Here is a 21777-nt window from a genome sequence, read left to right on the forward strand (position 1 = left end):
CAGGAAAACTGCAAAAAATCACTGTACCACTGGCTTCAACCCAGACCCCTGACTGTAAACGCACCTCCACTGTGTAGTCAGGAGATCCGTAAAAAAGCCCTGGCCACATCTGGACCAAATTCTCTCTGCCTGATGTCTCAACCATCCACAAGCCAGGTCAGCACAGTGCAGAACCTGAGCTGGGGAAAGCCAACATCCCTTGTGCCTCAGCTCCCTTTTTGTTCCCATTTGGCAGAAGGATTATGATGATGAAGAAAGTTATGCATCAAAATAGAAACAATTGTACTTGATAGTCGGGGAGATGGGTAGGTCTGTGGAAAATCAGTAGTTATTCTGCAGTGAAGAATGGGTGAAGAAAAAAGAAACAAATGCACTAAAAAGGATGGAGTAAAGTATCTTTAAAAAAAAAAACCACATTCAACAGCTATCATAGTTATTGCTACTCTAAATGTAGGTTAAAAATTGAGAAGTATGGACAAGTTGCTCACTTTTAATGGACAGGCACTGAAAATTACACAAATAGTTGTGTCATTTGTTGTGTCATGGTAAAGAAAAAATCCATCTGTTTCACTTAGACTCTGAAAGCAGCTGACTTCCACTCTGCAGTATACAAGCATGCAAATTCCCCAAGAGCTAATCGATCAGTAGTACAAGAAACAAAAGGAAAACCGTTGACTCTGCTGCGATATGGTAAAGGCCTGTGCTCACCTCAGATCAATTGTGTGGGTTTCTTGGGGCAGGGGGACAAGTGTGCTGGCAGGTAAGGACCTGGAGTCTGGACAAGCTGCATGCTGCACACACTGCAGAGCATGCCTACAGCAGGACCCCAATCCTTAAACATCTCCAAAAGGCCAGTAAGGTAATTTCTTTGAGCACTCACCACTGGGCAACTCACACATGTCCTTGTATGTCTGGAACCCAAAAGCACTAAGTGTTTGCCTTTAGTCAGGCTGTGCCAGTGTGCACCTTAATTTAAGCCTCAGTAACTAAGAGAAGAGATGTTAACGTACAGAATAGTCATTGCCAGAAAAATACACTGCCCATTTTCTAAAAAAAGGGGTGAGAGGTAGACCAATATGCCTCAGAATTTCCCAGTTCATACTTTTCCCCTAATTACCAACTCAATGAGTGCCCCTTTGTTTTTCAGGTCACTCCCCAGTTATATATTACATGTTTCTTTCGTTCCGCAACCTTTAATTCTTTTTCAGTGTTGCAGAATTAACTGGGCAGGGTTCTTAATCTTGTCTCTACAAAGAGCTTGTTGTAATTGCAATGAATGCTTTCATTTTGCTGGTGTCTGAAATACGATTTGCAGGGGAAGGAGGGGTATGAGTTGATGCTAGTCCCATCATTAATGACATTCTTGCAGGGATTGTACTGGTGGGAGTAAAAACCCCAAAGCTTTTATATAATAATGAGCATGTGTCTGCACGTGAGCTACTCCTTTAAGAAGCCTTGGGCTAGTGGAAGAAGAGGGATCCAGGGAAAAAGCAGCCCCACAGCTATAACAGAGGGCAGAGGTTAAATCTATTGGCATTTTTATCTCAAGTATGGTCACTGCATACCCTCTCCCTGAAGGCTTCACTGAACTAGAAGTGTTTGCCATCGGCACTGCCCTACTGGTAGAAGGTAAGCTTGGTTTAGGACCTCAGCTAAAAAAAAAGATTTTTGCCTCTGTTATTCCTGTTGTGGCGGCAGTGGGGGGGAATTGAAGTAAGCAGCAGCGTTTGTGGTATGCTGACCCAGACCTTTGGTGGTTACTGTGGCTACAGCACCAGTTCCTCTGGTAGGCTGCAAGCTGTTGGCAATGAAGATCTGCTCTGCATACAGAGCTGCCCTGTGGCAGGGAAGAACTTGCTACTTAGCTTTCTTATCAAGAATTTGGATGTGAGAATTTGCTGACAACTTTTAAAGGCAATTTCAGCTTCCTCAGGGAAGGATGTTGAAATGACTGATGATCCTTCAATAAAACCAGGCTGCTTGTTTTGTTGGTTGTGATGGCCATTTTATAATCAAAGATGATAGATCCAAAATAGCTTGTTAACAGTTAGCATACATCCAAATTGCATTGCTAGCACTGAAATTAATGGCTGCTGGGTAAAAGTAACAAACAGAAGTACAGGCGCATGAGGTTCAAAAGCTTTCACAGCATTAAGAAATAAAATTTGAGGTAAGAGACAGTATTCATTTAATTTAGCCAGCACAGGCTTTTTTTTAATAAGTGCCACTTCGTTGTGAGACAAACAAAATTGGGAATTTGTATGTACTGCAGCTAGGGAAGGACACGCTTGTAGCTGGGAATACATTGGTGTCAGTCACTGACCTCCGTTCTGAGCTGCATCCCAGTTGGGGCCTGGGCCCCATCCCTGTATCCCTGCGCTGCCCAGGTGGGGTGCAGGGATCGTGGGGCTGAACAGCAGAGGAGGGGGAGCAAGAAGCACTAGCAGAATGGGATAAACGCTCACCAGCTCACCCCGTGGATGTGGAGCATGGGAGAAGGAAGGATGCTCGCCCTCTCCTTGCAGGCGAGCTCAGCTGGGACACAGCATCACATCTGCCTGCAAAGGAAACCTGGAAAAGCTGTGCCAGAAACTCTTCCTTAGAAGAGGGAGAGAGAAGAAAAAGCTTCTACTCCTGGCCCAGGGGCCAGCTGCTGCCTAAACAGAGAGCTCAGGGCTAAACCTGGCCAACAGCCATCAAGCCATCTGCAGGGCCTGGCGGTTCCCAGTGTGAACTTGCCCTTCATTACTGAGGACTGGGAAGCAGCAGGGCAAGCACTCTGGCATGTGCTGGTGGAGGCTTACAGCTGGGCTCCTGCTGGGGAACAGCTGGTGCTGGTCCCACAGCCCTGCCGGCCCTCACCTGCCCACCCGCAGGCTGGAGACCCACACTCGTTGAAGCCCAAGCACAGTTACCTGCTGGCAACCTTCACTTACAGCTAGGAATGGCCTAGCACATTTACATTTTACTAAGCACAAGGGGCAATCTGACTGCTCAATATTTTCTGTAGGGTTTTAGGCTGAACATGCCCAGTGGATTGCCAGTAATACTTTATCTTTGCCATCTGACTTACAAGATCAAACCAGATAATTAAAGATTAATTCACCTTCTCAGAGACTCTGAGAGAAAAGCAATGAAGATTTTTTATTTTTTTCCTGCAGCTTGTAAGTGCAGTTTGCAAAAAAGTGCTGGGGAAGAGGAAAACTTTGCATTCACTTCTACTAACTGTAAAAGTGTCAAACTTTGGCTGTTTTAAAATTAAAACTCAAAGCTATAAGTTAGTAAGTTCTCTATTTGTACACTCCTGCTAGCCTTTAAGACAGCAGAGTGGGCTGAGGCCTGGAACTTCCAAAAGAGGGGAAAAGAGAGAAAAAATGAACATAGTAATAACTCTTCAGTTTTATTCTAAATATGGCCACAACATACCTCTCCTAAAGGCTTGACAGCACTGGGGAGAGTTGGCAGCAGTTTTACCCCGCAGGTGGGAGGTAAGCTGGCAGGGAAGGGATGAGAACAGCTGACCTCAAATGGCTCCAAATATTTCTCCTGGAAATATTTTGTTATCTGTTGTGTAATGAAAGACACACATCAGCTGTTACTATGGTTATGCCATCAGCCATTAACGTAATTAAAGTAGGAGCAGAATTTCTGACTATACAAAATTATCCATCTTATGTAACTACAGAATTAAGACAATGAGCGCAAGTAACAACAGTGCTTTACAGAATTAGGGGATATGGATTTTTTCTGCTCTACATCATTTCTCCTTCCAAGAAGATCACAAAGAAAAAGACATACTGCCTGTCATCTAACTGAGACTTAGAGATGGGCTGTTGAGTCAGAGCCTCATCAGAGCCATAATAATTCAGGTCATCTTGAAAAGGACATCAAAGGACAAAGCTTGAGTTTAAAGCAGTGAAGGATGGGGTACAGGGTGGCACAGCTCTGAGTGAATAGCTGGGGTTGCTTGAATGCTCCTCTCTGACAACTAACATTAACTTAGCTTTTTAAAATCTATCAGGGACTGCTTTCATAATTAGATTATTCCTTTCCTTTCCATGTATAGTCTATTGACGAAGGGCAGTAATAAGATTGAGCTGGTGTGATTCAAGCTCTGTCTAGGTTAACCTTAGGCAGAAGCCCAAAGGGAGGCAGGCTGACTGTAAGATGGCTGAGGGGTTTCTATGCTTAAACACAAAAGCGTGTTACAACCGATATTAAACACGACCCATTTCTCTCCCATAAACAGGCCCGCAGACATGTACGCCGGCAGCGTGTGCTGGCTGTGGGCCCCCCTGAAGCTGCCTCTGCAGCTCCCTCACTCTGACCCACAGGCCCCTGAATGGAGCCTGGCAATCAGGTTTCTCCATTAAAACAAAATGCAGAATTACAAATAAAATTAAACCATTTCTGCTCTGCATGAGTGGACACATCCCCAATGCAGTTTGAAGCATTGGTTTCAGCTGGCACCTATGACTGCTCTCCTGAAAGTCTTCGTAACTTGTGTGCAGACTGTGAGCACTACAGCTATATTTCCTGTGCATGTGTTCACAGTAATTATTGTTCTCATTAAAGAAAACAGCAGCAGCATTGTAGTTATTTTCCATTTCCAGTTGAATCACACCAAACACTTCTGTTTTTCAGCCCTGCTTGGTTTCTGTCTGAATGGGTTGACAATTATTTCATTCCGAAAAATCAAAGAGCTCCGAACACCCAGCAATCTGCTGGTTCTCAGCATTGCACTGGCTGACTGCGGGATCTGCATCAATGCATTCATCGCTGCCTTTTCCAGCTTCCTAAGGTATGTATTTATTTATTTATTTTCCTAAAGGATGCTCAGAAGAACCACATAAAAGTTTGCAGCTCAAGTTCTGGATGGTCAAATCAATCAAATGAGTCTCTAGCATAGCACATAACCAGCCTTCTCATTACCTCAATCCTAAACAGCAAAATGAAACTCCATTTGCTGCTAGGCAAGTCAAAAAGCAGACTTTACCACTGACTGATTATAGAAACCATTTAACCAGAGAGCTTTACCAGTAGTTACAATAGAAAGTAGTTGACTAATGCAATAGTTGTACATTTACATGACTAAACCTCCAGACTGACCCCAAATTTATCTGCAAGCCTTTCAGGTTTTTTTAATGAACTTTCCCATTAAGGCTCTTATTTTAGAAGTTTGTGGAAAACGAAAAGGCAGATCTGTGTGCAGGGAGTTCAATTCAGTTATGACACATTCTATTTTCCACATTTTCTCACGTCAGTCATTTAATTAGAGGGCAGAACCAATATCAAGCATTTCAGTGTGTAATTACAACAAACAAATCATAAGCAAACCGTATTAGAAACATACACCCTATAAACCAGCTGATGAATAATTCCACTTAACTAGCATGTTTTTAAACTCTGGAAATATCTTTAATAGAGAACACAAAAACATTTCAAGAATTGTGACAATTTACTTGTCTTTTAATGGATATAAAAACATTTTTGCAAATTAACATGTCAACAATAGGCTTCAGTGAGGCCTTATTCAAAGCTGGTTTACCTTGGGTATAGCTCGTTCTCCTTTCAGGCACTTAAGTCACATTGAAGTCAGTGAAGATGCCTTTCCTGAACTGAAGCTGAAAAGCTGAGGTCAATACATCAAAACGAGCTTGGTTTTAACCCTTGCAGGCCCTTTTTCAAAAAAAGTGGGAGCAGAAGTTTCCCAGTCTCCAAAGAAGTCAGCTATCTCCTTTTCAAAGAGACTTGCAGAGGTAATCTCCAAATGAATTATGCTGGTGTTGTATAAATACATGAGAACGGAGATTGCTGAAGATTTCCAACTCACAGACAGCTTTATAAGCATAAGAGTCAGGTTAGATGAAGACAGAGAAAAAAAAGCCATGAGTGACCAGGATATTGAAAGTATACGTCAGCAGATGCCTGCTATGTGAGACCACCTCGTGTTTCTTCTCATTCTATGTCTGCAAAAATATTTGGAGGCCTCAGACTTGGTATCTGGAGTGGTTTTAATTGTTGTGAGCTTTTGTTCTGTGTCGAGCGGTGAGCACTTACCTTCACATGTTGACCAATTTGCTGCTCCCACTGGGGACAAATTTTGCAGATATGGATAACTGGATAAAATGTAGCTTTCAAATTTAAAACAAATAGCTTTCCAACACATAAATGCAGGGTTATAGTTTCTTCTCCACGTTCAGAGTAAAAATAGCTGTGGTAGTATATCAGGCACTGCAGAAAGATAAATACTGGCAGACACCTAAAACTGACTTCAGTAACGTCCTTCACAAAGTTTCTCAGACTTGGAAAGCATGTGTGGAAAGCATGCTCTCCATTAACACAATTTCCAAACATGCTTTTGTTCATTTCTGTAATTTTCTTAACAGGCTGCTTGTTTGTTGACAGGTACTGGCCCTACGGCTCTGACGGCTGTCAAATTCATGGATTCCAGGGCTTCTTGACAGCACTAGCCAGTATTAGCTCCAGTGCTGCAGTCGCCTGGGACCGGTATCATCATTACTGTACAAGTAAGGGTTATCATTTACCTAGCATCTTTACCCACATCATGTTAGACAGCAGCTTGTTTCGATTTTAGAGAATCCGATCAAGCACATATTTATTTTCTGTGTATTTTATATGTTTAAATTTGCTCTCTCTAGCATCTAAGATAAATAAACCCTCTCTCCAAGGGATCCATTCCCATACACGGGGCACTAACCAACCACCTTCAGGAGATACTTGCTCTTCTAGATCACATCCAAGTCCTGCCCCTCTTGCCATGCTTTCGCCTTCTCCATAAGAAATCATTAGGGTATCCTAAACAAAATCCAACACCTCACATTGAAGAAAAATCTATGCACCTTGGGCTTCCATCCAACATCCTGCTGCATACCAGCCAGAGCTTCATGCCCACACAGAGGTTACTAATCACAGATAAATTCGGTGTAACCACAGAGCTGCCCCTGCAGATTCAGCAGCTGGAACAGAGCCCACAGCGAAGCACTTCTGCAGAGGAACGAAGGGGCACACAGAGCACAGTAGCCCCACTGAGCAACACACAGGCACTTTGGGACACAAGCTTCTTTTTGGGGCTTTGCTACATTCCAGGCCCCCTTGCAGACGCTGAAACTCAGTACATCCGATCGTAAGCAAAGAATAAATTATCTGCAAATTTCAATAAAAGTGGCAGAGATATTTTTAAGTACTGGTAACAGGAGGAAGATGTTATTTTTCTTCTCTTAGTGAAGGATGTTTTTTGTTTTCCTTAATTCAGTTGCTAACTAGCTCTGACACCCTAGCTGGAGCTAATGGAAATCTAATATTACACAGCGAGACTGACACAGGAAAATAAATTTGCCTTTTTTTGTGGACTTATGAAAACATCATTTTGAGTTAGGTGAGAGATAGGGATTTACAGGAATGTCAAATATATGGATTTATGGAGATAGATAGGCACTGTCTTGTGTTACAGAACTATCTCCCAACTGTGGCAGTATTGGATTTGTGCTTTTATGTAACATGAGTGGAAATTTCTGCTGAATTAGGGTGCTGAGCTGCAATTGGCAGCTTTCACATTTTCTGCTACTTCTTGACCCTTTCCAGAGGAGTGAGAAGCCTGGAGCACCCCACCTGATCACACCATTCCCAAAACCATTGTGTTCCTTTGGCAGTGCTGAAACACAAATGCAGTTCTCCTTTTCTTGTGATAATGCACAAGATGCTTAGACTACTTCATAGAATATTTCCTAAATAAAAGTGTAAAAGTTGGCCTGGAAATAAGCTGCTGAGCTGCAGTACTTCAATACCATCCACCTTTAGTATTCATGCAGCCTTTAAAGCATGGTCTCCATACCTGATTAAAGCAGTGAGTGGTAAAACACACCCAGAACTCACAGCAAACGTGTTTTATCTGATAATCGCAGAGAGCAGAGAAGTTGCCAACTTCTTGTTCTGCAATTTTTGTCAAGAATTCAGCTCAGGCAAGAAAATGGCTTTTTTTCATGTCCAGACAAAGGCCCCAAATAATGCAGCCTGTAAGCTACATCCATACCGACACTCTTTGGACACTGAAATATGTTTGGAGCTAGAAGAGTAGCATCTGTATTGTATAAGAGAGCGAGCCTGAAAAATAAGCATGTCTTTGGAAAGACATTTTACTCTCTGCAACACTGACTTTAATGTTTTTGTGTCACGCGCTCCTCCAGCCAAAAGCATAGTACATTAAGAGCACAGGCAGACACATCCTGAGGGCACAAACTTCTTCACTTTGCTCAAATTGTTATTTACTGCAGACCAAACATAGCTGCTATTACTGAACGATTTGAACAAAAAAGGCAAAACAAGAACAGGTGGTTTCAAATCTCATGCTCTGTGGCTATTCCAGTAAATCCATCCAGTTCCCAGTTTCAACCGGCACATGCTGATTGTGAGAAAGATAAAATCACATTGCATAGATCTGATATACCAAGCCTGCAGGCTATACCATGTTCTCGATCCATACATGAAACTCTTGTTGACACTGGTGTGAGCAGCGTGCCTGTACAGAAGACACAAAACCTCTTTTCCAGAAAAAACAAAGCTATCAACCTTTTATCTTCATTCTGGGAACTGTTTCTCTTCTCACACTCACTTACATCATCCCTAATGTTTTTATTATGTCCTAAGAGTTTCCAATAAAACCTCTGTTGTGGCATTCCTCAGCCTGACACTCAATTATCAAAAATCCATATTTCTGAGGAAGAATGAGCTGGTGAGAATGTGAGAGATTACTATGATGATGAGAAAAAATAATTGGACTTTTCAGCCATTCTGTATTCTAATAACATAAATCTGCTCACCAATGTCCAGAAATTTAACCAAGTTTTTTAATTTGGAAGTTGGTACAATTTGGTACATTAATTTGGAAGTCAGTGACAGACTATGGGGTCTATTGATAACCACACACTCATTCATCAGAAACCAGGTTGGTATTGATTGCAACATGGAAGAAAACAGCATGACCATCAGATACGACAGAGAAGTTAGAGTTTCAAGGTATTTGGAAATGTCCTCCCTCCTCCTAGGCAACAATGCTGGGGAACTCTCTTTTCATCCCCTAAATGTGGCTTTGGTTTAAAATGGCTATTTATTAAGTTGAAATATGAGATACATATAACATATTAAGAAATCTTATTTGAATATCCAACCAGTAAAGAGAAAACAGCTAAAAATCGGATGTAATCCCATTTTGGTTCTCTCACGTCAAAGTATGTTCAGAACCAGAACAGCAGCATCTGCATTTTATAAGACAGGTAGCCTGAAAGCAGGCCCCTTCTTTTTCCAAGTTACTGGTCAAACAAGTAATTTTCTTCTAAAGGACTATGAGATACTACTTTCACAGCAAAGAGTAGAGGACTACAAAAATCTCTGAAGATTTAATTAATGTAGGCAATTAAAGGGGAAACATCAGGGCAGTCTGAAGAGTTTGAACTTCAGTCATGTCTCTGGTGAAGCCATTTCAGTCCGGCACAGAGTTTGGTGAGAGGGCAGCAGCCGAGTCAGCAGGTTGGAGGGGGTGGGAAGGATCCCAGGCAATTTCTTCCTTTCATTACCACTGCAAATGGTTGCAGTTTTAAAAGGAAATTTAAAAAAAAAAAAAAATCTTGACAACTTTACATTTGCAATTTAGAATTAGGGGGAAATTGAAAAATTGAAGTGATTTAAGTCAGTACTTTTTTCACTATTACAAAAGAAAAGACAAACAAGAGGGATTTTGCAGCAGCATGCAATTACAAGAAGTAGGATTGCAGCAGGCTTTTATCTAATTCTTAACATCCAGAGAAATCTAGGTTGTGATATCAAGTATTCAAAGATTAGCAAACCGCCATTGGCTTCAATTGCAGCTGTCAGCTATGTTGGATTAGGAGCAAGCCCTTCCCTCCTGTCACACTTGCTGCAGCCACCCTGTCACACTTTCTTCGTCTAGACTTGCACCTGCATCAGTTTTGCCAGACAAAATGCCAGTGTTTATACAGGTCTTGCATTTTCACTGAAGCAGGAGATAACTGCCAAGATAGCTTTATAGTCAGGGAGAATCACAGTCAAAAAAAAAAAAAAAGTAAAAAAAATCCCTTTACTGGGTTATTTTAAAGAGCTTTTTCTAATAATATGCACAAAAGAAGCCATTATGCAGTGCTGCTTTCTTATTCCTACAAAAACTGAATACTTGTGAGCAACAGTCCCTGGCGCTTTTTGCAGTGTAGACGAAGCAGGTACCAACATCTCTCATTTATGACTGATAAATCTTTTCCTTCTAAGACTGTTTCAGATATTTTTGTCTTTGAGAAATTTCCCTGATTTTAAGTGATACATGCCATGTTTGAAGTCTGGCACAAGCTGGATTGTTCTGGAATATTTCAGCTATTATAATGGAATCATTTGCAAGAACAAAGAAAAGGTTTTTCCCCTCCATCTTAGAAAATCCTGTTGACCTTTTGTTTGAGAAATTCCTTTTGAACATCAGTCTGAAATCTAGTTGAAAGGTAGCCCCTGTGTCAGAGATGTATTTTTTGCTCTTTCTGTGAAAATCAGCTTAATGTTTGGCCAATTTATAAATCTTCCAAAAATCTAAATTCATAAATGTCCCCACAGACTACAGATGGAGAAATAGTTCATGATTACATCACTAAAGACTGGGCAGAATACTCAAAAGTATTAAGGTCCGACGCTCAATCTAGCACTTTCTAAAATTTAAGCTTTTACCATTACAATTTTAGTAATCCTTTAACAATTTAGTTTTGTTTATAAGAGCACTTTCTGTTCCAAAGCAATCTTACAGAAGACATTTTAAACCCCCTGTTAATATTTCTCTGCATGGAAAAGAGAAACTTCCCTCTTGCTTTTCAAGGAGAGAAAGCCAAAGCACAAGAGCGATTAGACATAATGGGACCAGACTGCTAGCACTGAGCCCTAATTAAGAATTATATCTTTAAGCATATGCTGAACTCCATATATACACATTTAACTGAATTAGGACCTACATGCCTATTATGCTAAATTTTATCAGGCCACAAAAGGCATTTAAGGTAAAGCAATGGCCTGCACTGTACAAGAGCAACCAGACTGCTCTCGACGTGCTCTCTTGCTGCCGGCCCTCTCAGAGGAGATTTTTGCCATGTTAAATGAGTGCAGTAATTTCACCGTTCTTGCTCTGAAAGTATTTTTCATGAGCTCCCAAGCAAAGCAGACTCCAAAAAACTAAAACAATATTGAGGTTGTTTAATTGTATGTCCACACAGTTTTAGCTATCAAGACTGGGCACAGCCAGCCAGAGTATGGGTATTTTAAAACATAGAAAAAAAATAAAGACAGAAATCTTCTTTAAAGCCCCTCTTGATATAAAATGTTTAAAAGACATTTCAGAAAGAGAAGTCACAACTTTCTTGTTGCCAACATGCATCCTGGCTGGGGGCACTTGGGGCCAGAGGAAAGACGTGGCACCCAGAGACTGGGCACCATAACCAAGGCCAGAGGTGGCAGGAGCCAGTGGAGCAAGAGCTTCCCCTGCGTTTCTGTGCAAGGTGGCAGCAGGGAAGGTGAAATTTCTACCAGGTACCCAGCACATGCATGCATGCAGCAGGATCATTCGCCCTCCAGAGGTATAAACACCCCCAACCTGCCTCGAGTGCACCACCACCACTGGCCAAGCAGCTGAGGGCAAATTTTGTAAGTGCAAAGATCTTTTCCTTAAAACCAGAGATCCTCAAGGTCCTGGCATGTGGTTAGAGCCCAGAGACACTACAATGCCTCAGTCAGGGCCCATCATATTTTGAGACCTTTGTGATAGTCCATGAAATGAAAGGATGGGATGCAGAGAGAGCAAAGTTTCTGCTGCAAGATACAATGAAAAATAATTGCTATTAACTATTTTATAGGACTTCTTGAGGAAAAAAAAATAATAATGTTGTGTAGTTGGTTTTTAAAGACCACCAAGAAGGCTTACCATTTACAAAATTGTATTCCAAAACAATAAAGCTACATTTGCAATGAGCTTGGTTTAAAAGAAACATGTTTTAGACCCAGGTTTCACTTTAGCTGCTCTTGATAATACCTTTAAGAAAGTTGCTAGAATGCGTAAAGCACAAAACAAACCTGACGGCTTATGTAATAAGCTGCATCCTGATTGAATTTCTAGTTACAACTGCGTAAAGCCAAGCTACAAGAACGATTATGTAGAACACAAATGGAAATGGAACTTTAGATCAGTTACAACACTAACATGTTTGTTTAAATATACACCTAAGAAGGATGCAGTTCTGAATGAATGCCACATAATGCTACATTGCTTCTTTGGACTGGGAGGTTAAGAATAATTACAAGTTTTTCAAAAGTTTGACTCAAATTTCTAGCCCCCTAAATCAGAAGCTGTTCCTTTTTTAAATGGATGTGATCTGTAATCACATTATGTCAATATTACAAACCATGATCTGAGCCTTTACAGCCAAAGCATATCTTCTATGTAGGAATCAAAAGACAGGTATTAATTGTTATTAATCATCAAAATTAATTTTAAAAAATGCTTAAATGACTAAAAACATCAATAGATTTTTACTAACTACCGTATCAAAACAAAGTATTTAATAAAAAGGATTTTATTTTTTTCCTTCATATTTAAACTGCAACATGTACACCTTTCTTTCCCAGAACTAATTTTGGAACACTTGCACCAATTTTTCCAAGCTGATCTTTAATGCCATTCAAACCCCCCTGTTTTCCCTCAAGAACCTCTGGAGTTTATAAGCAGGTTATAAGACCCACTTATACGAGTAAGGACATAGGTAGAATCGCCATTCCTATAAAGGGGCATTTTCACTAAGACACCTACTTTATTTTCCTTCCTTAAAATAAGCAAGGAGGGTACAACCCAAAATAGCTGCTGTAGGGTTTGCAGTCCTTCCTGGGGCTGCTGCCTTATGGGGATCACCAGCCTTAAGCACATGCAGCCCGCTCATGCCCCTCACCCACGTCAGCCACGTCCGATCAGGTGGCAGGGTTGATCCCCTGCTTCCGCCTCACCTCCAGGCCCTCACCTTCCCAAGAAAGGTCAGAACTGGTCTGAATCTTCCTGGCCTGCTGGCGTGATGCTGCTGTCAAGGACAGAGGAGAAGATTGCTCCCCAGCCTCAGTGAAAATTGCATCATTACTTCTCTCTAATGGGAAACTTGATTAGAAAGGAGTAGCGGGCAAAGTCACTGTGCTCCTTGCTGGTACAGCTGGCGTCACGGGCAATTCAGCCCAGGCACGATGATGGACATCAGCCTCGATAACAAAATTATCCGGGCCTTTCTGCATGCAGGCAGCGTGGCTAACAAAATGTCCTGCAGCAGCAGGGAAGCCTGCCTGCCTCCTCCATGAAGAAATACTTCCTGTGTCCAAAGCTTCCAATCTTTCATTTCATTCATTGACCTATTCCAGTGGTATTTTATAGAACTAGACAAGATGGGCACAACTGTTCATTTTTATTATAAAATTAGAAAAAAAAATACTGATGCTGAGCTTCTCATTTCCTGTTCCAGGCTAAGCAATGATCTTAAGGGCAAAGTAATTTCACCAGCAGTATTTTTAGAACAGGATCTCTTGTCAGGTTGAGCATGTACATTCACATATAGATCGACAAGCAGTGTTTTTAGAACAGAGTACATTTAATATCCCAGAGGCTGGGACTCTGCCCTGGCCGCACAGAGCCGGACAGCTTCACCTGGTGCCTTTGTGCCAGGCATGCAGAGCCCTTTTCAGAGCCCTTTTCTCTCCCACAGGAAGCAAGCTGCAGTGGAGCACAGCCATTTCCATGATGGTGTTCGCCTGGCTCTTTGCTGCCTTCTGGTCCATCATGCCCTTGCTGGGGTGGGGGGAGTATGACTACGAGCCCCTCCGGACCTGCTGCACGCTGGACTACAGCAAAGGGGACAGGTGAGGGCTGGGGCCGGGCCCCCAGGGGGTAGTCTCAGCAGCACAGCAGAGCCCAGCTGCCACCCAGTGCCGTGCCGGGACAAGGTGGGCACAACCTGAAGCTGCCTCCTCTCACATGGCATCACACAGGGATGGCCAAAGGCAGCTTCTTCCGTGGGAGAAGCCGGCACTCAGTTTGTTGCTACTCCCTTGCTCCTCAGTCATCTATAACCTGCACCTTTGGGGGTTTAGGACTTGCAGCTCTTCGTGGCTGTTTTTATGAAGTCCAGCCCTGATGTCTGAGGAGGGATTCTTGGGTTTGGAAATCAAGCACCTGTTGTGACTTTCTGCAATGCTGTCCATCCCACGCACAACAGCATGGCACACCTTCAGCAAATGCTGAATCTAAAGTGTGTTTACAGAACTGGTTTTGGCAATTTTAAAAATAAGTAAATGAATAAGTAAACAAAGTTTATGGAGATGCATTAGGGAGGAATTAACAAACTTTTTCTCTTCCCTTCTAACCCTCTCCAGAAACTATATCACATTCCTTTGTGCTCTGTCCATTTTCAATTTCATAATCCCGGGTTTCATCATGCTGACAGCCTATCAGTCGATTCACCAGAAGTTCAAGAAAACTGGTCATCATAAGGTAAGAAAGCTTCCTCAGCCTGCCTTGCTAAAATAGAACTGCACCCACAGAATCACAGAATCGTCTAGGTTGGAAGAGACCTCCAAGATCATCTAGTCCAACCTCTGACCTAACACTAACAAGTCCTCCACTAAACCATATCACTAAGCTCTACATCTAAACGTCTCTTAAAGACCTCCAGGGATGGTGACTCAACCACTTCCCTGGGCAGCCCATTCCAACGCCTAACAACCCTTTCAGTAAAGAAGTTCTTCCTAACATCCAACCTAAACCTCCCCTGGCACAACTTTAGCCCATTCCCCCTTGTCCTGTCACCAGGCACGTGGGAGAATAGATCAACCCCTACCTCGCTACAGCCTCCTTTAAGGTACCTGTGGAGTGCGATAAGGTCACCCCTGAGCCTCCTCTTCTCCAGGCTGAACAATCCCAGCTCCCTCAGCTGCTCCTCGTAAGACTTGTTCTCCAGACCCCTCACCAGCTTCGTCGCCCTTCTCTGGACTCTCTCGAGCACGTCCATGTCCTTCCTGTAGCGAGGGCCCCAAAACTGAACACAGGACTCGAGGTGCGGCCTCACCAGAGCCGAGTACAGGGGCACAATCACTTCCCTAGACCTGCTAGCCACGCTGATTCTTATACAAGCCAGGATGCTGTTGGCCTTCTTGGCCACCTGAGCACACTGCTGGCTCATATTCAGCCGGCTATCAACCAATACTCCCAGGTCCTTCTCTGCCAGGCAGCTTTCCAACCACTCATCTCCCAGCCTGTAGCGCTGCTTGGGGTTGTTACGCCCCAGGTGCAGGACCCGGCACTTGGCCTTGTTGAACTTCATGCCGTTGACCTCAGCCCATAGGTCCAGCCTATCCAGATCCTCCTGCAGAGCCTTCCTTCCCTTGAGCAGATCGACACATGCACCTAACTTGGTGTCATCTGCAAACTTACTGAGGGTGCACTCGATCCCCTCATCCAGGTCATCGATAAAGATATTAAAGAGGACTGGCCCCAGCACTGAGCCCTCGGGGACTCCACTAGTGACCGGCCTCCAACTGGATTTGGCTCCATTCACCACAACTCTTTGGGCCCGGCCATCCAGCCAGTTTTTAATCCAACAAAGCGTACACCAATCCAAGCCAAGAACAGCCAGTTTCTCGAGGAGAATGTTGTGGGAAACGGTGTCAAAAGCCTTACTGAAGTCAAGGTAGACCACATCCACAGCCTTCCCCTCATCCACCAAGCACGTCACTTGGTCATAGAAGGAGATCAGGTTCGTCAAGCAGGACCTGCCTTTCATAAACCCATGCTGACTGGGCCTGATCGCCTGCTTGCCCTGCAAGTACCGCGTGATGACACTCAAGATAATCTGCTCCATGAGCTTCCCTGGCACTGAGGTCAAACTAACAGGCCTATAGTTCCCCGGGTCTACCCTCCAGCCCTTCTTGTAGATGGACGTCACATTTGCTAGCTGCCAGTCGACTGGGACCTCTCCTGATAGCCAGGACTGCCAATAAATGATGGAAAGTGGCTTGGCCAGCTCCTCCGCCAGTTCGCTCAGTACCCTCGGGTGGATCCCATCCGGCCCCATCGACTTGCGTACATCCAAGTGCTGTAGCAGGTCGCCAACCATTTCCTCGTGGATAGAGAGGGCCACATCCTGTTCCCCATCCCCTTCCACCAGCTCAGGGTACCAGGTATCCAGAGAACAACTGGTCTTGCCGCTAAAGAGTGAGGCAAAGAAGGCATTAAGCACCTCAGCCTTCTCCTCATCTTTTGTAACTAGGTTTCCCCCCGCATCCAGTAAAGGATGGTGATTCTCCTTAGTCCTCCTTTTTGCGCTGATGTATTTGTAAAAATGTTTTTTGTTATCTTTAACGGCAGTAGTCAGATTGAGCTCCAGATGAGCTTTGGCCTTTCTAATTTTGTCCCTGCACAGCCTCGCAACATCCTTATAGTCCTCTTGAGTAGCCCGCCCTCTTTTCCAAAGATTATAAACCCTCCTTTTTCTCCTAAGCTCGACCCACAACTCTCTGCTCAGCCAGGCCGGTCTAGTTCCGCGCCGGCTCGTCTTTGGGCACGTGGGGACAGACCGCTCCTGAGCCATTAAGATTTCCTTCTTGAAGAGTGCCCAGCCTTCCTGGACTCCTTTGCCCTTCAGAACCTCCTTCCAAGGGACTCTGCCAACCAGTGTCCTGAACAGCTCAAAGTCAGCCCTCCAGAAGTCCAAGACAGCGGTTTTACTGGTCCCCTTCCTGACTTCGCCAAGAATAGAGAACTGAACCATTTCGTGGTCACTCTGCCCAAGACAGCTCCCGACCACCACATCTCCCACCAGTCCGTCACTGTTTGTGAACAGAAGGTCTAGCGGGGCACCTCCCCTGGTAGGCTCTCTAACCAGCTGTGTCAGGAAGCTATCTTCCACGCTCTCCAGAAACCTCCTAGACTGCTTTCTCTGGGCTGTGTTGTGCTTCCAGGATATGTCTGGGAAGTTGAAGTCCCCCACGAGAACAAGCGCTGACGATTTCGCAGCTTCTGCCAGCTGCCTGTAGAACTCCTCACCAGTCTCCTCATCCTGGTTTGGCGGTCTATAACAGACCCCCACCAGGATGCTTGCCTTGTTGGCCTTCCCTCTGATCCTAACCCATAGAGACTCAACCTTATCATTCCCAGCCTCAAGTTCCTCAACATCTAAACACTCTCTAATATAGAGAGCCACACCACCACCCCTTCTGTGCTGCCTGTCCCTTCTGAAGAGCCTATAGCCAGACATTGCAGCACTCCAGTCATGAGAGTGGTCCCACCACGTTTCCGTGATGGCAACTAAGTCATAGCCTTCCTGCTGCACAATGGCTTCCAGCTCCTCTTGTTTGTTACCCATGCTGCTTGCATTAGTGTAGATGCACTTCAGTTGGGCCATTGCCTTCTTCCCCGGCTTTGCCATTGTTCCCCCTGGTACAGCTCCAACAAGCCTAATTTCAACCCCATCCCCCTTCTTTCCTAGTTTAAAGCCCTCTCAACGAGCCCTGCCAGCTCCTGGGCTAGGATCCGTTTTCCCCTTAGAGATAGGGACCCGTCTGCAGTCACCAGGCCGGGTGCCGAGTAAAGCGCCCCATGGTCAAAAAAAAACAAAATTTGTGTTGGCACCAGCCTCTGAGCCACGTGTTAATCAGGTGGGCTTTCCGTGTCCTCCCGGTACCCCTCCCTGCCACTGCAGGGATAGATGAAAACACCACCTGTACTCCCGCTCCATCCACTAACCGTCCCAGTCCCCTAAAGTCCCGTTTGATAGCCTTCAGGCTTCTCTCTTCAGTATCATCACTGCCAGCCTGGACTATCAAAAGACTGGTTCTCACCCAGTGGGGAGAAGGTCCTCAAAAACACAGCTTAGTTCCCAGAGGCTTTGGCTCAGCTCCTTCTGGGCTATCTAACTCCTTAGTAGTACTTTGAGGGGGGGGGGGGGGGGGTAGCACAGTAGGGCATGAGGCCTCCCAGAAAGTTCAAGGAAACCCCATCCTTAGAGATTTCAATATTTGGCTGGACACAACCACATCTCTCCTACCCCAGTGCTGAGAAGAGCCCCCCCTTTGAGGAGGCAGTCGGAGTAGTGACCGCAAGGGTTCCCCTCCATCAACAACAGCCCGGTTCTGTTCACAAAATTAACATACGGCATACAGAGTACGTGCTAATACCACATCAATATCTATCTAGAGAAACTCTGCTCAGAAAGGATCATTATTTCCACCTTTGCTACAGGCTCTTAGCTTATGGCTGAGGAAGCCATGCAGAAGGAAACACAGATATGCTTTGGGGGGAGAAGGGCCTTCCTAACCGTGCCACGTTTACACTTGGCTGAGGAAATTCATAAATCTTTATGAGCTGGAAACAAAGGAACTGCTCTGGCGTGGCAGGTTTATGGGAATGTAATGTGGTGATTATATGAGTTGTTTCTTTAGGTGCAGTCTGGGGTGCTACGCGTGGCTGATGGGCACAGCCCAACCCCTGCACTTAGTAAGGACTGTCAGTTCTCCATGGGGATGTTATAACAGCAAAGAGACAGGCAGGCAGACTGGTTTGAAGCTGTCTGGGATATACACATGCCCTCTACATATTTCTCCAACAAATGACAGTTTTCATTATTATAAGTTTATTACCTTTTTATGGGTAAGTTTTTGCAATGGTGTGATTTTTCTTATAATAATGCTGCAGTTGTGCAGACTAGTTATGAGGCAGAATAGTTATGATGCAGAAAGTGTAAGGCTGAAAATATCACCTCCCTATTCATCAATATTTGTATGATGCTTAGGAACAGCTGGCCAATAACAGCATGGGTAAGGCCCTAGCATGAAGGGCACAGGAATCCTAATATGACACAGACTCCCTGGCATCCATCTGGTGCACTGTGGCAGTGGCTTCATGTTTATGTGCCTGCAAGACCCTCTAAAAAGTCAACAAAACATCACTCCTTTTTATCTGTTTATCTGTAAATTTACACACTGCCCTCCCCCCCAGCAGCAATAACTGCTTAGCACTACTCTGATTTAACTGACCAACAGTAAGGTGCTTTGTCACCTCGGCCCAGGAATGACTGGCCTCCCCCAGTCCCCACCAGGGGCAGGGTTTTGGGGCTGGCTGCACAGACAGCCCTTGACGCCAGGGGACCTGTACTCACACACCTCCAACGCTGACAGCAAAGCAGCCACAATACCACGTGTCCTGCTGGTGATGCTCTCCTGCTGCTGGACACAAGCCACAGTCTCACAGGGTCTGTCCCATCCACTTGTTGCAGTGTATGGTTGTGAAACAAAAGAATGTGTTGCTCTTGTTTTTCAGTTTAACACCGGTTTACCATTGAAGACGCTGGTCATTTGCTGGGGTCCCTATTGCCTTTTATGCTTCTATGCAGCAGTTGAAAATGTGATGTTCATTTCACCAAAATACCGAATGGTATGTCTCTGCCACCCGAGGGAATTCAAATGGCATTCCTTTCACTTTCTTCTCTCCATTCTCAGGAAGCAATACTAACTTGAGCACTAATAGTTTCACTTGTTAAAACATGTTACAAGTAGATTGTTTGCACAAAGCCTTCTATTAGTCTACCATTTCAAGGCAAAACAACTAAGCACAATGATATAATTGGCATTATAATTAGTGTTTTGATCAAGCTACATTTTAGGAAGTTTTTTTTTTTCCTTCAGCAGTCAGAGGACTGTTGCCTATGCTTCTTCATGGTTTGTAGAAACTTTTCATGTTCTTCCCACAGTCAAGTACCAGCTTAAAATTTTTAGTTTTGGAGAGACCCTTTTTTTTATATAATCCTTCTTTCTCCTAAGGGAAGCTGCAACTGATCATTCTTATGATTATGGCGCTTCTTCCCCCCCGCCCCCAAGTATTGACTCTGAGGCTGCCTCTGGGACTCACTAATATCACAATGGACCTTTCAGCTTCCATTCATCAGCCCAGTTTCAGATCACTAAACACATTGCTCTACTTAGGTATTTGGAATCCCACATAAAACATGTTAGCAATACTGGCCCACTTATCCTTCAGAAGGTGTCCATGGCATACGTCTCACTCCTCCTAAGCACACATTGATGTTCACTCTTGGCTGAAACATCCTGGTTTCAGGTGATGCTGGCCTAACTTCTCTCTCCCGGAGACTGTCCTTTCCTGGGGCAACATCCTTCCATTCAGGTTAAGGGGCCCCAAATGACCAAAATTGCTTTTACCTCTCATTCCTCCAGGGGCAGCAAGGTACTGCCATCAGAGAGAGGTATTTGTCTGACAGATGGAAACAGAGCCTGACATGAAATCATCCCATCGGCTCCCCAGTACATTTCCCTGTTAATAAATATCATGTCTCCCAACAGATTCCTGCCGTTATTGCCAAGACGGTGCCAATGGTGGACGCCTTTGTATATGCCCTGGGCAATGAGAACTACAGAGGAGGAATATGGCAGTTCCTCACAGGACAGAAGATTGAGAAAGCAGAGGTTGATAACAAAGCTAAATAACCTGTTACGGCATTAAGCCAAATTAACGCAGGTACATCGGCTGAAAGCAAAATGGTAGAGGAAACTGTGTGCATTCTGATATGTACATGCCAAGGTGGTTCCACATTGGAAATGCCGTGCATTGGCTACAGCAATGGAAGAAAGCCCCATGGATAACTGCCGAAACCATCACGAGCTGCTTGTCAAACAAGCTGCCTTAAGCCTGTGTTGGTTGTCATCGGTCTCATTTTGTATGTCACTGCAAATAAACTGTATGCTGGAAAGCACTTTTTTTTTTCCCTGATAGAACAGCATAAGAGCTCAGCAAATTAACTGAAGTAGGGTATTCATTTATCCAGTGAGGCCTCCCCAAATCAGTCTGTGTAGTTTGTCCATATGGTAATGTCTGGATTACTAAGAGATTAAAGGAGTATCCAGAATTACACCACATCTGTTTAAATAGCTCATCCATGTGAACAGTGCATTTTCAATGTACCCAGAACAGGAGTTCCCAAATTTCCACAATGAATCTGCCATCCTAATTCCATCAAAACACTTCAGTGGATATTTTGCCCCAATAAGGAATATTAGCTTGGCTCCCATTCAGGTGAATTAGTGTGTGACATTCAGCTTAGTCACACACTAAACTCCATCATATTTTGCAGCTGCTGCTTACCAGGACAATCAACAAGCTCACAGTCCATCATTGAAGCATTCATATTTTATCAGACACTGAACAAAAACTAAAGGGAGGTCTGGTCTTAGATTCTGTTCTAAAAATGTCCTAGGAATAAAAATTAACTTCACATCTGCTATTAAATTCCCCTGGGCTCTATATGAGAGCAATCATTGAGTCAGTTGTGACTAAAGAGTCTGAACAATTAAAAAGCCATTTATTTTACAATGATTGGAATTAATATATATTTAAACTATCAAAAATGTGCATCTTAAATGTTTGTATTTGCTCATGTTGCTCACATTGCATACAGGAAGGAAAGCTGTCAGCTGTCATTGCCTGTTACTGCAAGATTTGTCTTAGAACAACCCATTTGCAAAAAATATGTGCATGACAGAATGAGATTGTGTATAAAAAAGCCACACCTAATCAATTCTTACATGGTTCATTTCTGAATACCAACAGTGTAAGAGCTTTTGAAGCTAGCCAAAGAAAAAGCTGATCTGTCCCTGTCATGCTTTCCAACATATTAGATGGAA

The 21777-nt window shown here is 43.9% G+C and overlaps 2 protein-coding genes across 3 annotated transcripts in view; one reads left to right on the forward strand and one right to left on the reverse strand.

Moving 5' to 3' along the window:
• Positions 1–21777, reverse strand: part of LRIT1 (leucine rich repeat, Ig-like and transmembrane domains 1) — a 138755-nt gene that overhangs the window by 25932 nt on the left and 91046 nt on the right. The window lies entirely within an intron of this gene.
• Positions 1079–21012, forward strand: RGR (retinal G protein coupled receptor). Its single transcript, XM_080597877.1, has 7 exons — positions 1079–1629; positions 4645–4801; positions 6409–6530; positions 13797–13950; positions 14464–14581; positions 19403–19516; positions 20440–21012. The coding sequence occupies exons 1-7, from the start codon at positions 1551–1553 to the stop codon at positions 20581–20583; spliced, it is 888 nt and encodes a 295-aa protein (XP_080454003.1). The 5' UTR covers positions 1079–1550; the 3' UTR covers positions 20584–21012.

This window comes from Anser brachyrhynchus (genome assembly GCF_964034855.1).
Source record: "Anser brachyrhynchus genome assembly, chromosome: 6".
Lineage (NCBI taxonomy): Eukaryota > Metazoa > Chordata > Aves > Anseriformes > Anatidae > Anser > Anser brachyrhynchus.

Bases quoted from the DNA above. Each gene is read 5' to 3' on its own strand.
- RGR (XM_080597877.1), top strand. From the start codon at position 1,551: ATGGTCACTGCATACCCTCTCCCTGAAGGCTTCACTGAACTAGAAGTG. The intron at 1,630-4,644 runs GTAAGCTTGGTT...TCTGTTTTTCAG, and splicing joins CACTGCCCTACTGGTAGAAG to CCCTGCTTGGTTTCTGTCTG. The intron at 13,951-14,463 runs GTGAGGGCTGGG...AACCCTCTCCAG, and splicing joins GACTACAGCAAAGGGGACAG to AAACTATATCACATTCCTTT.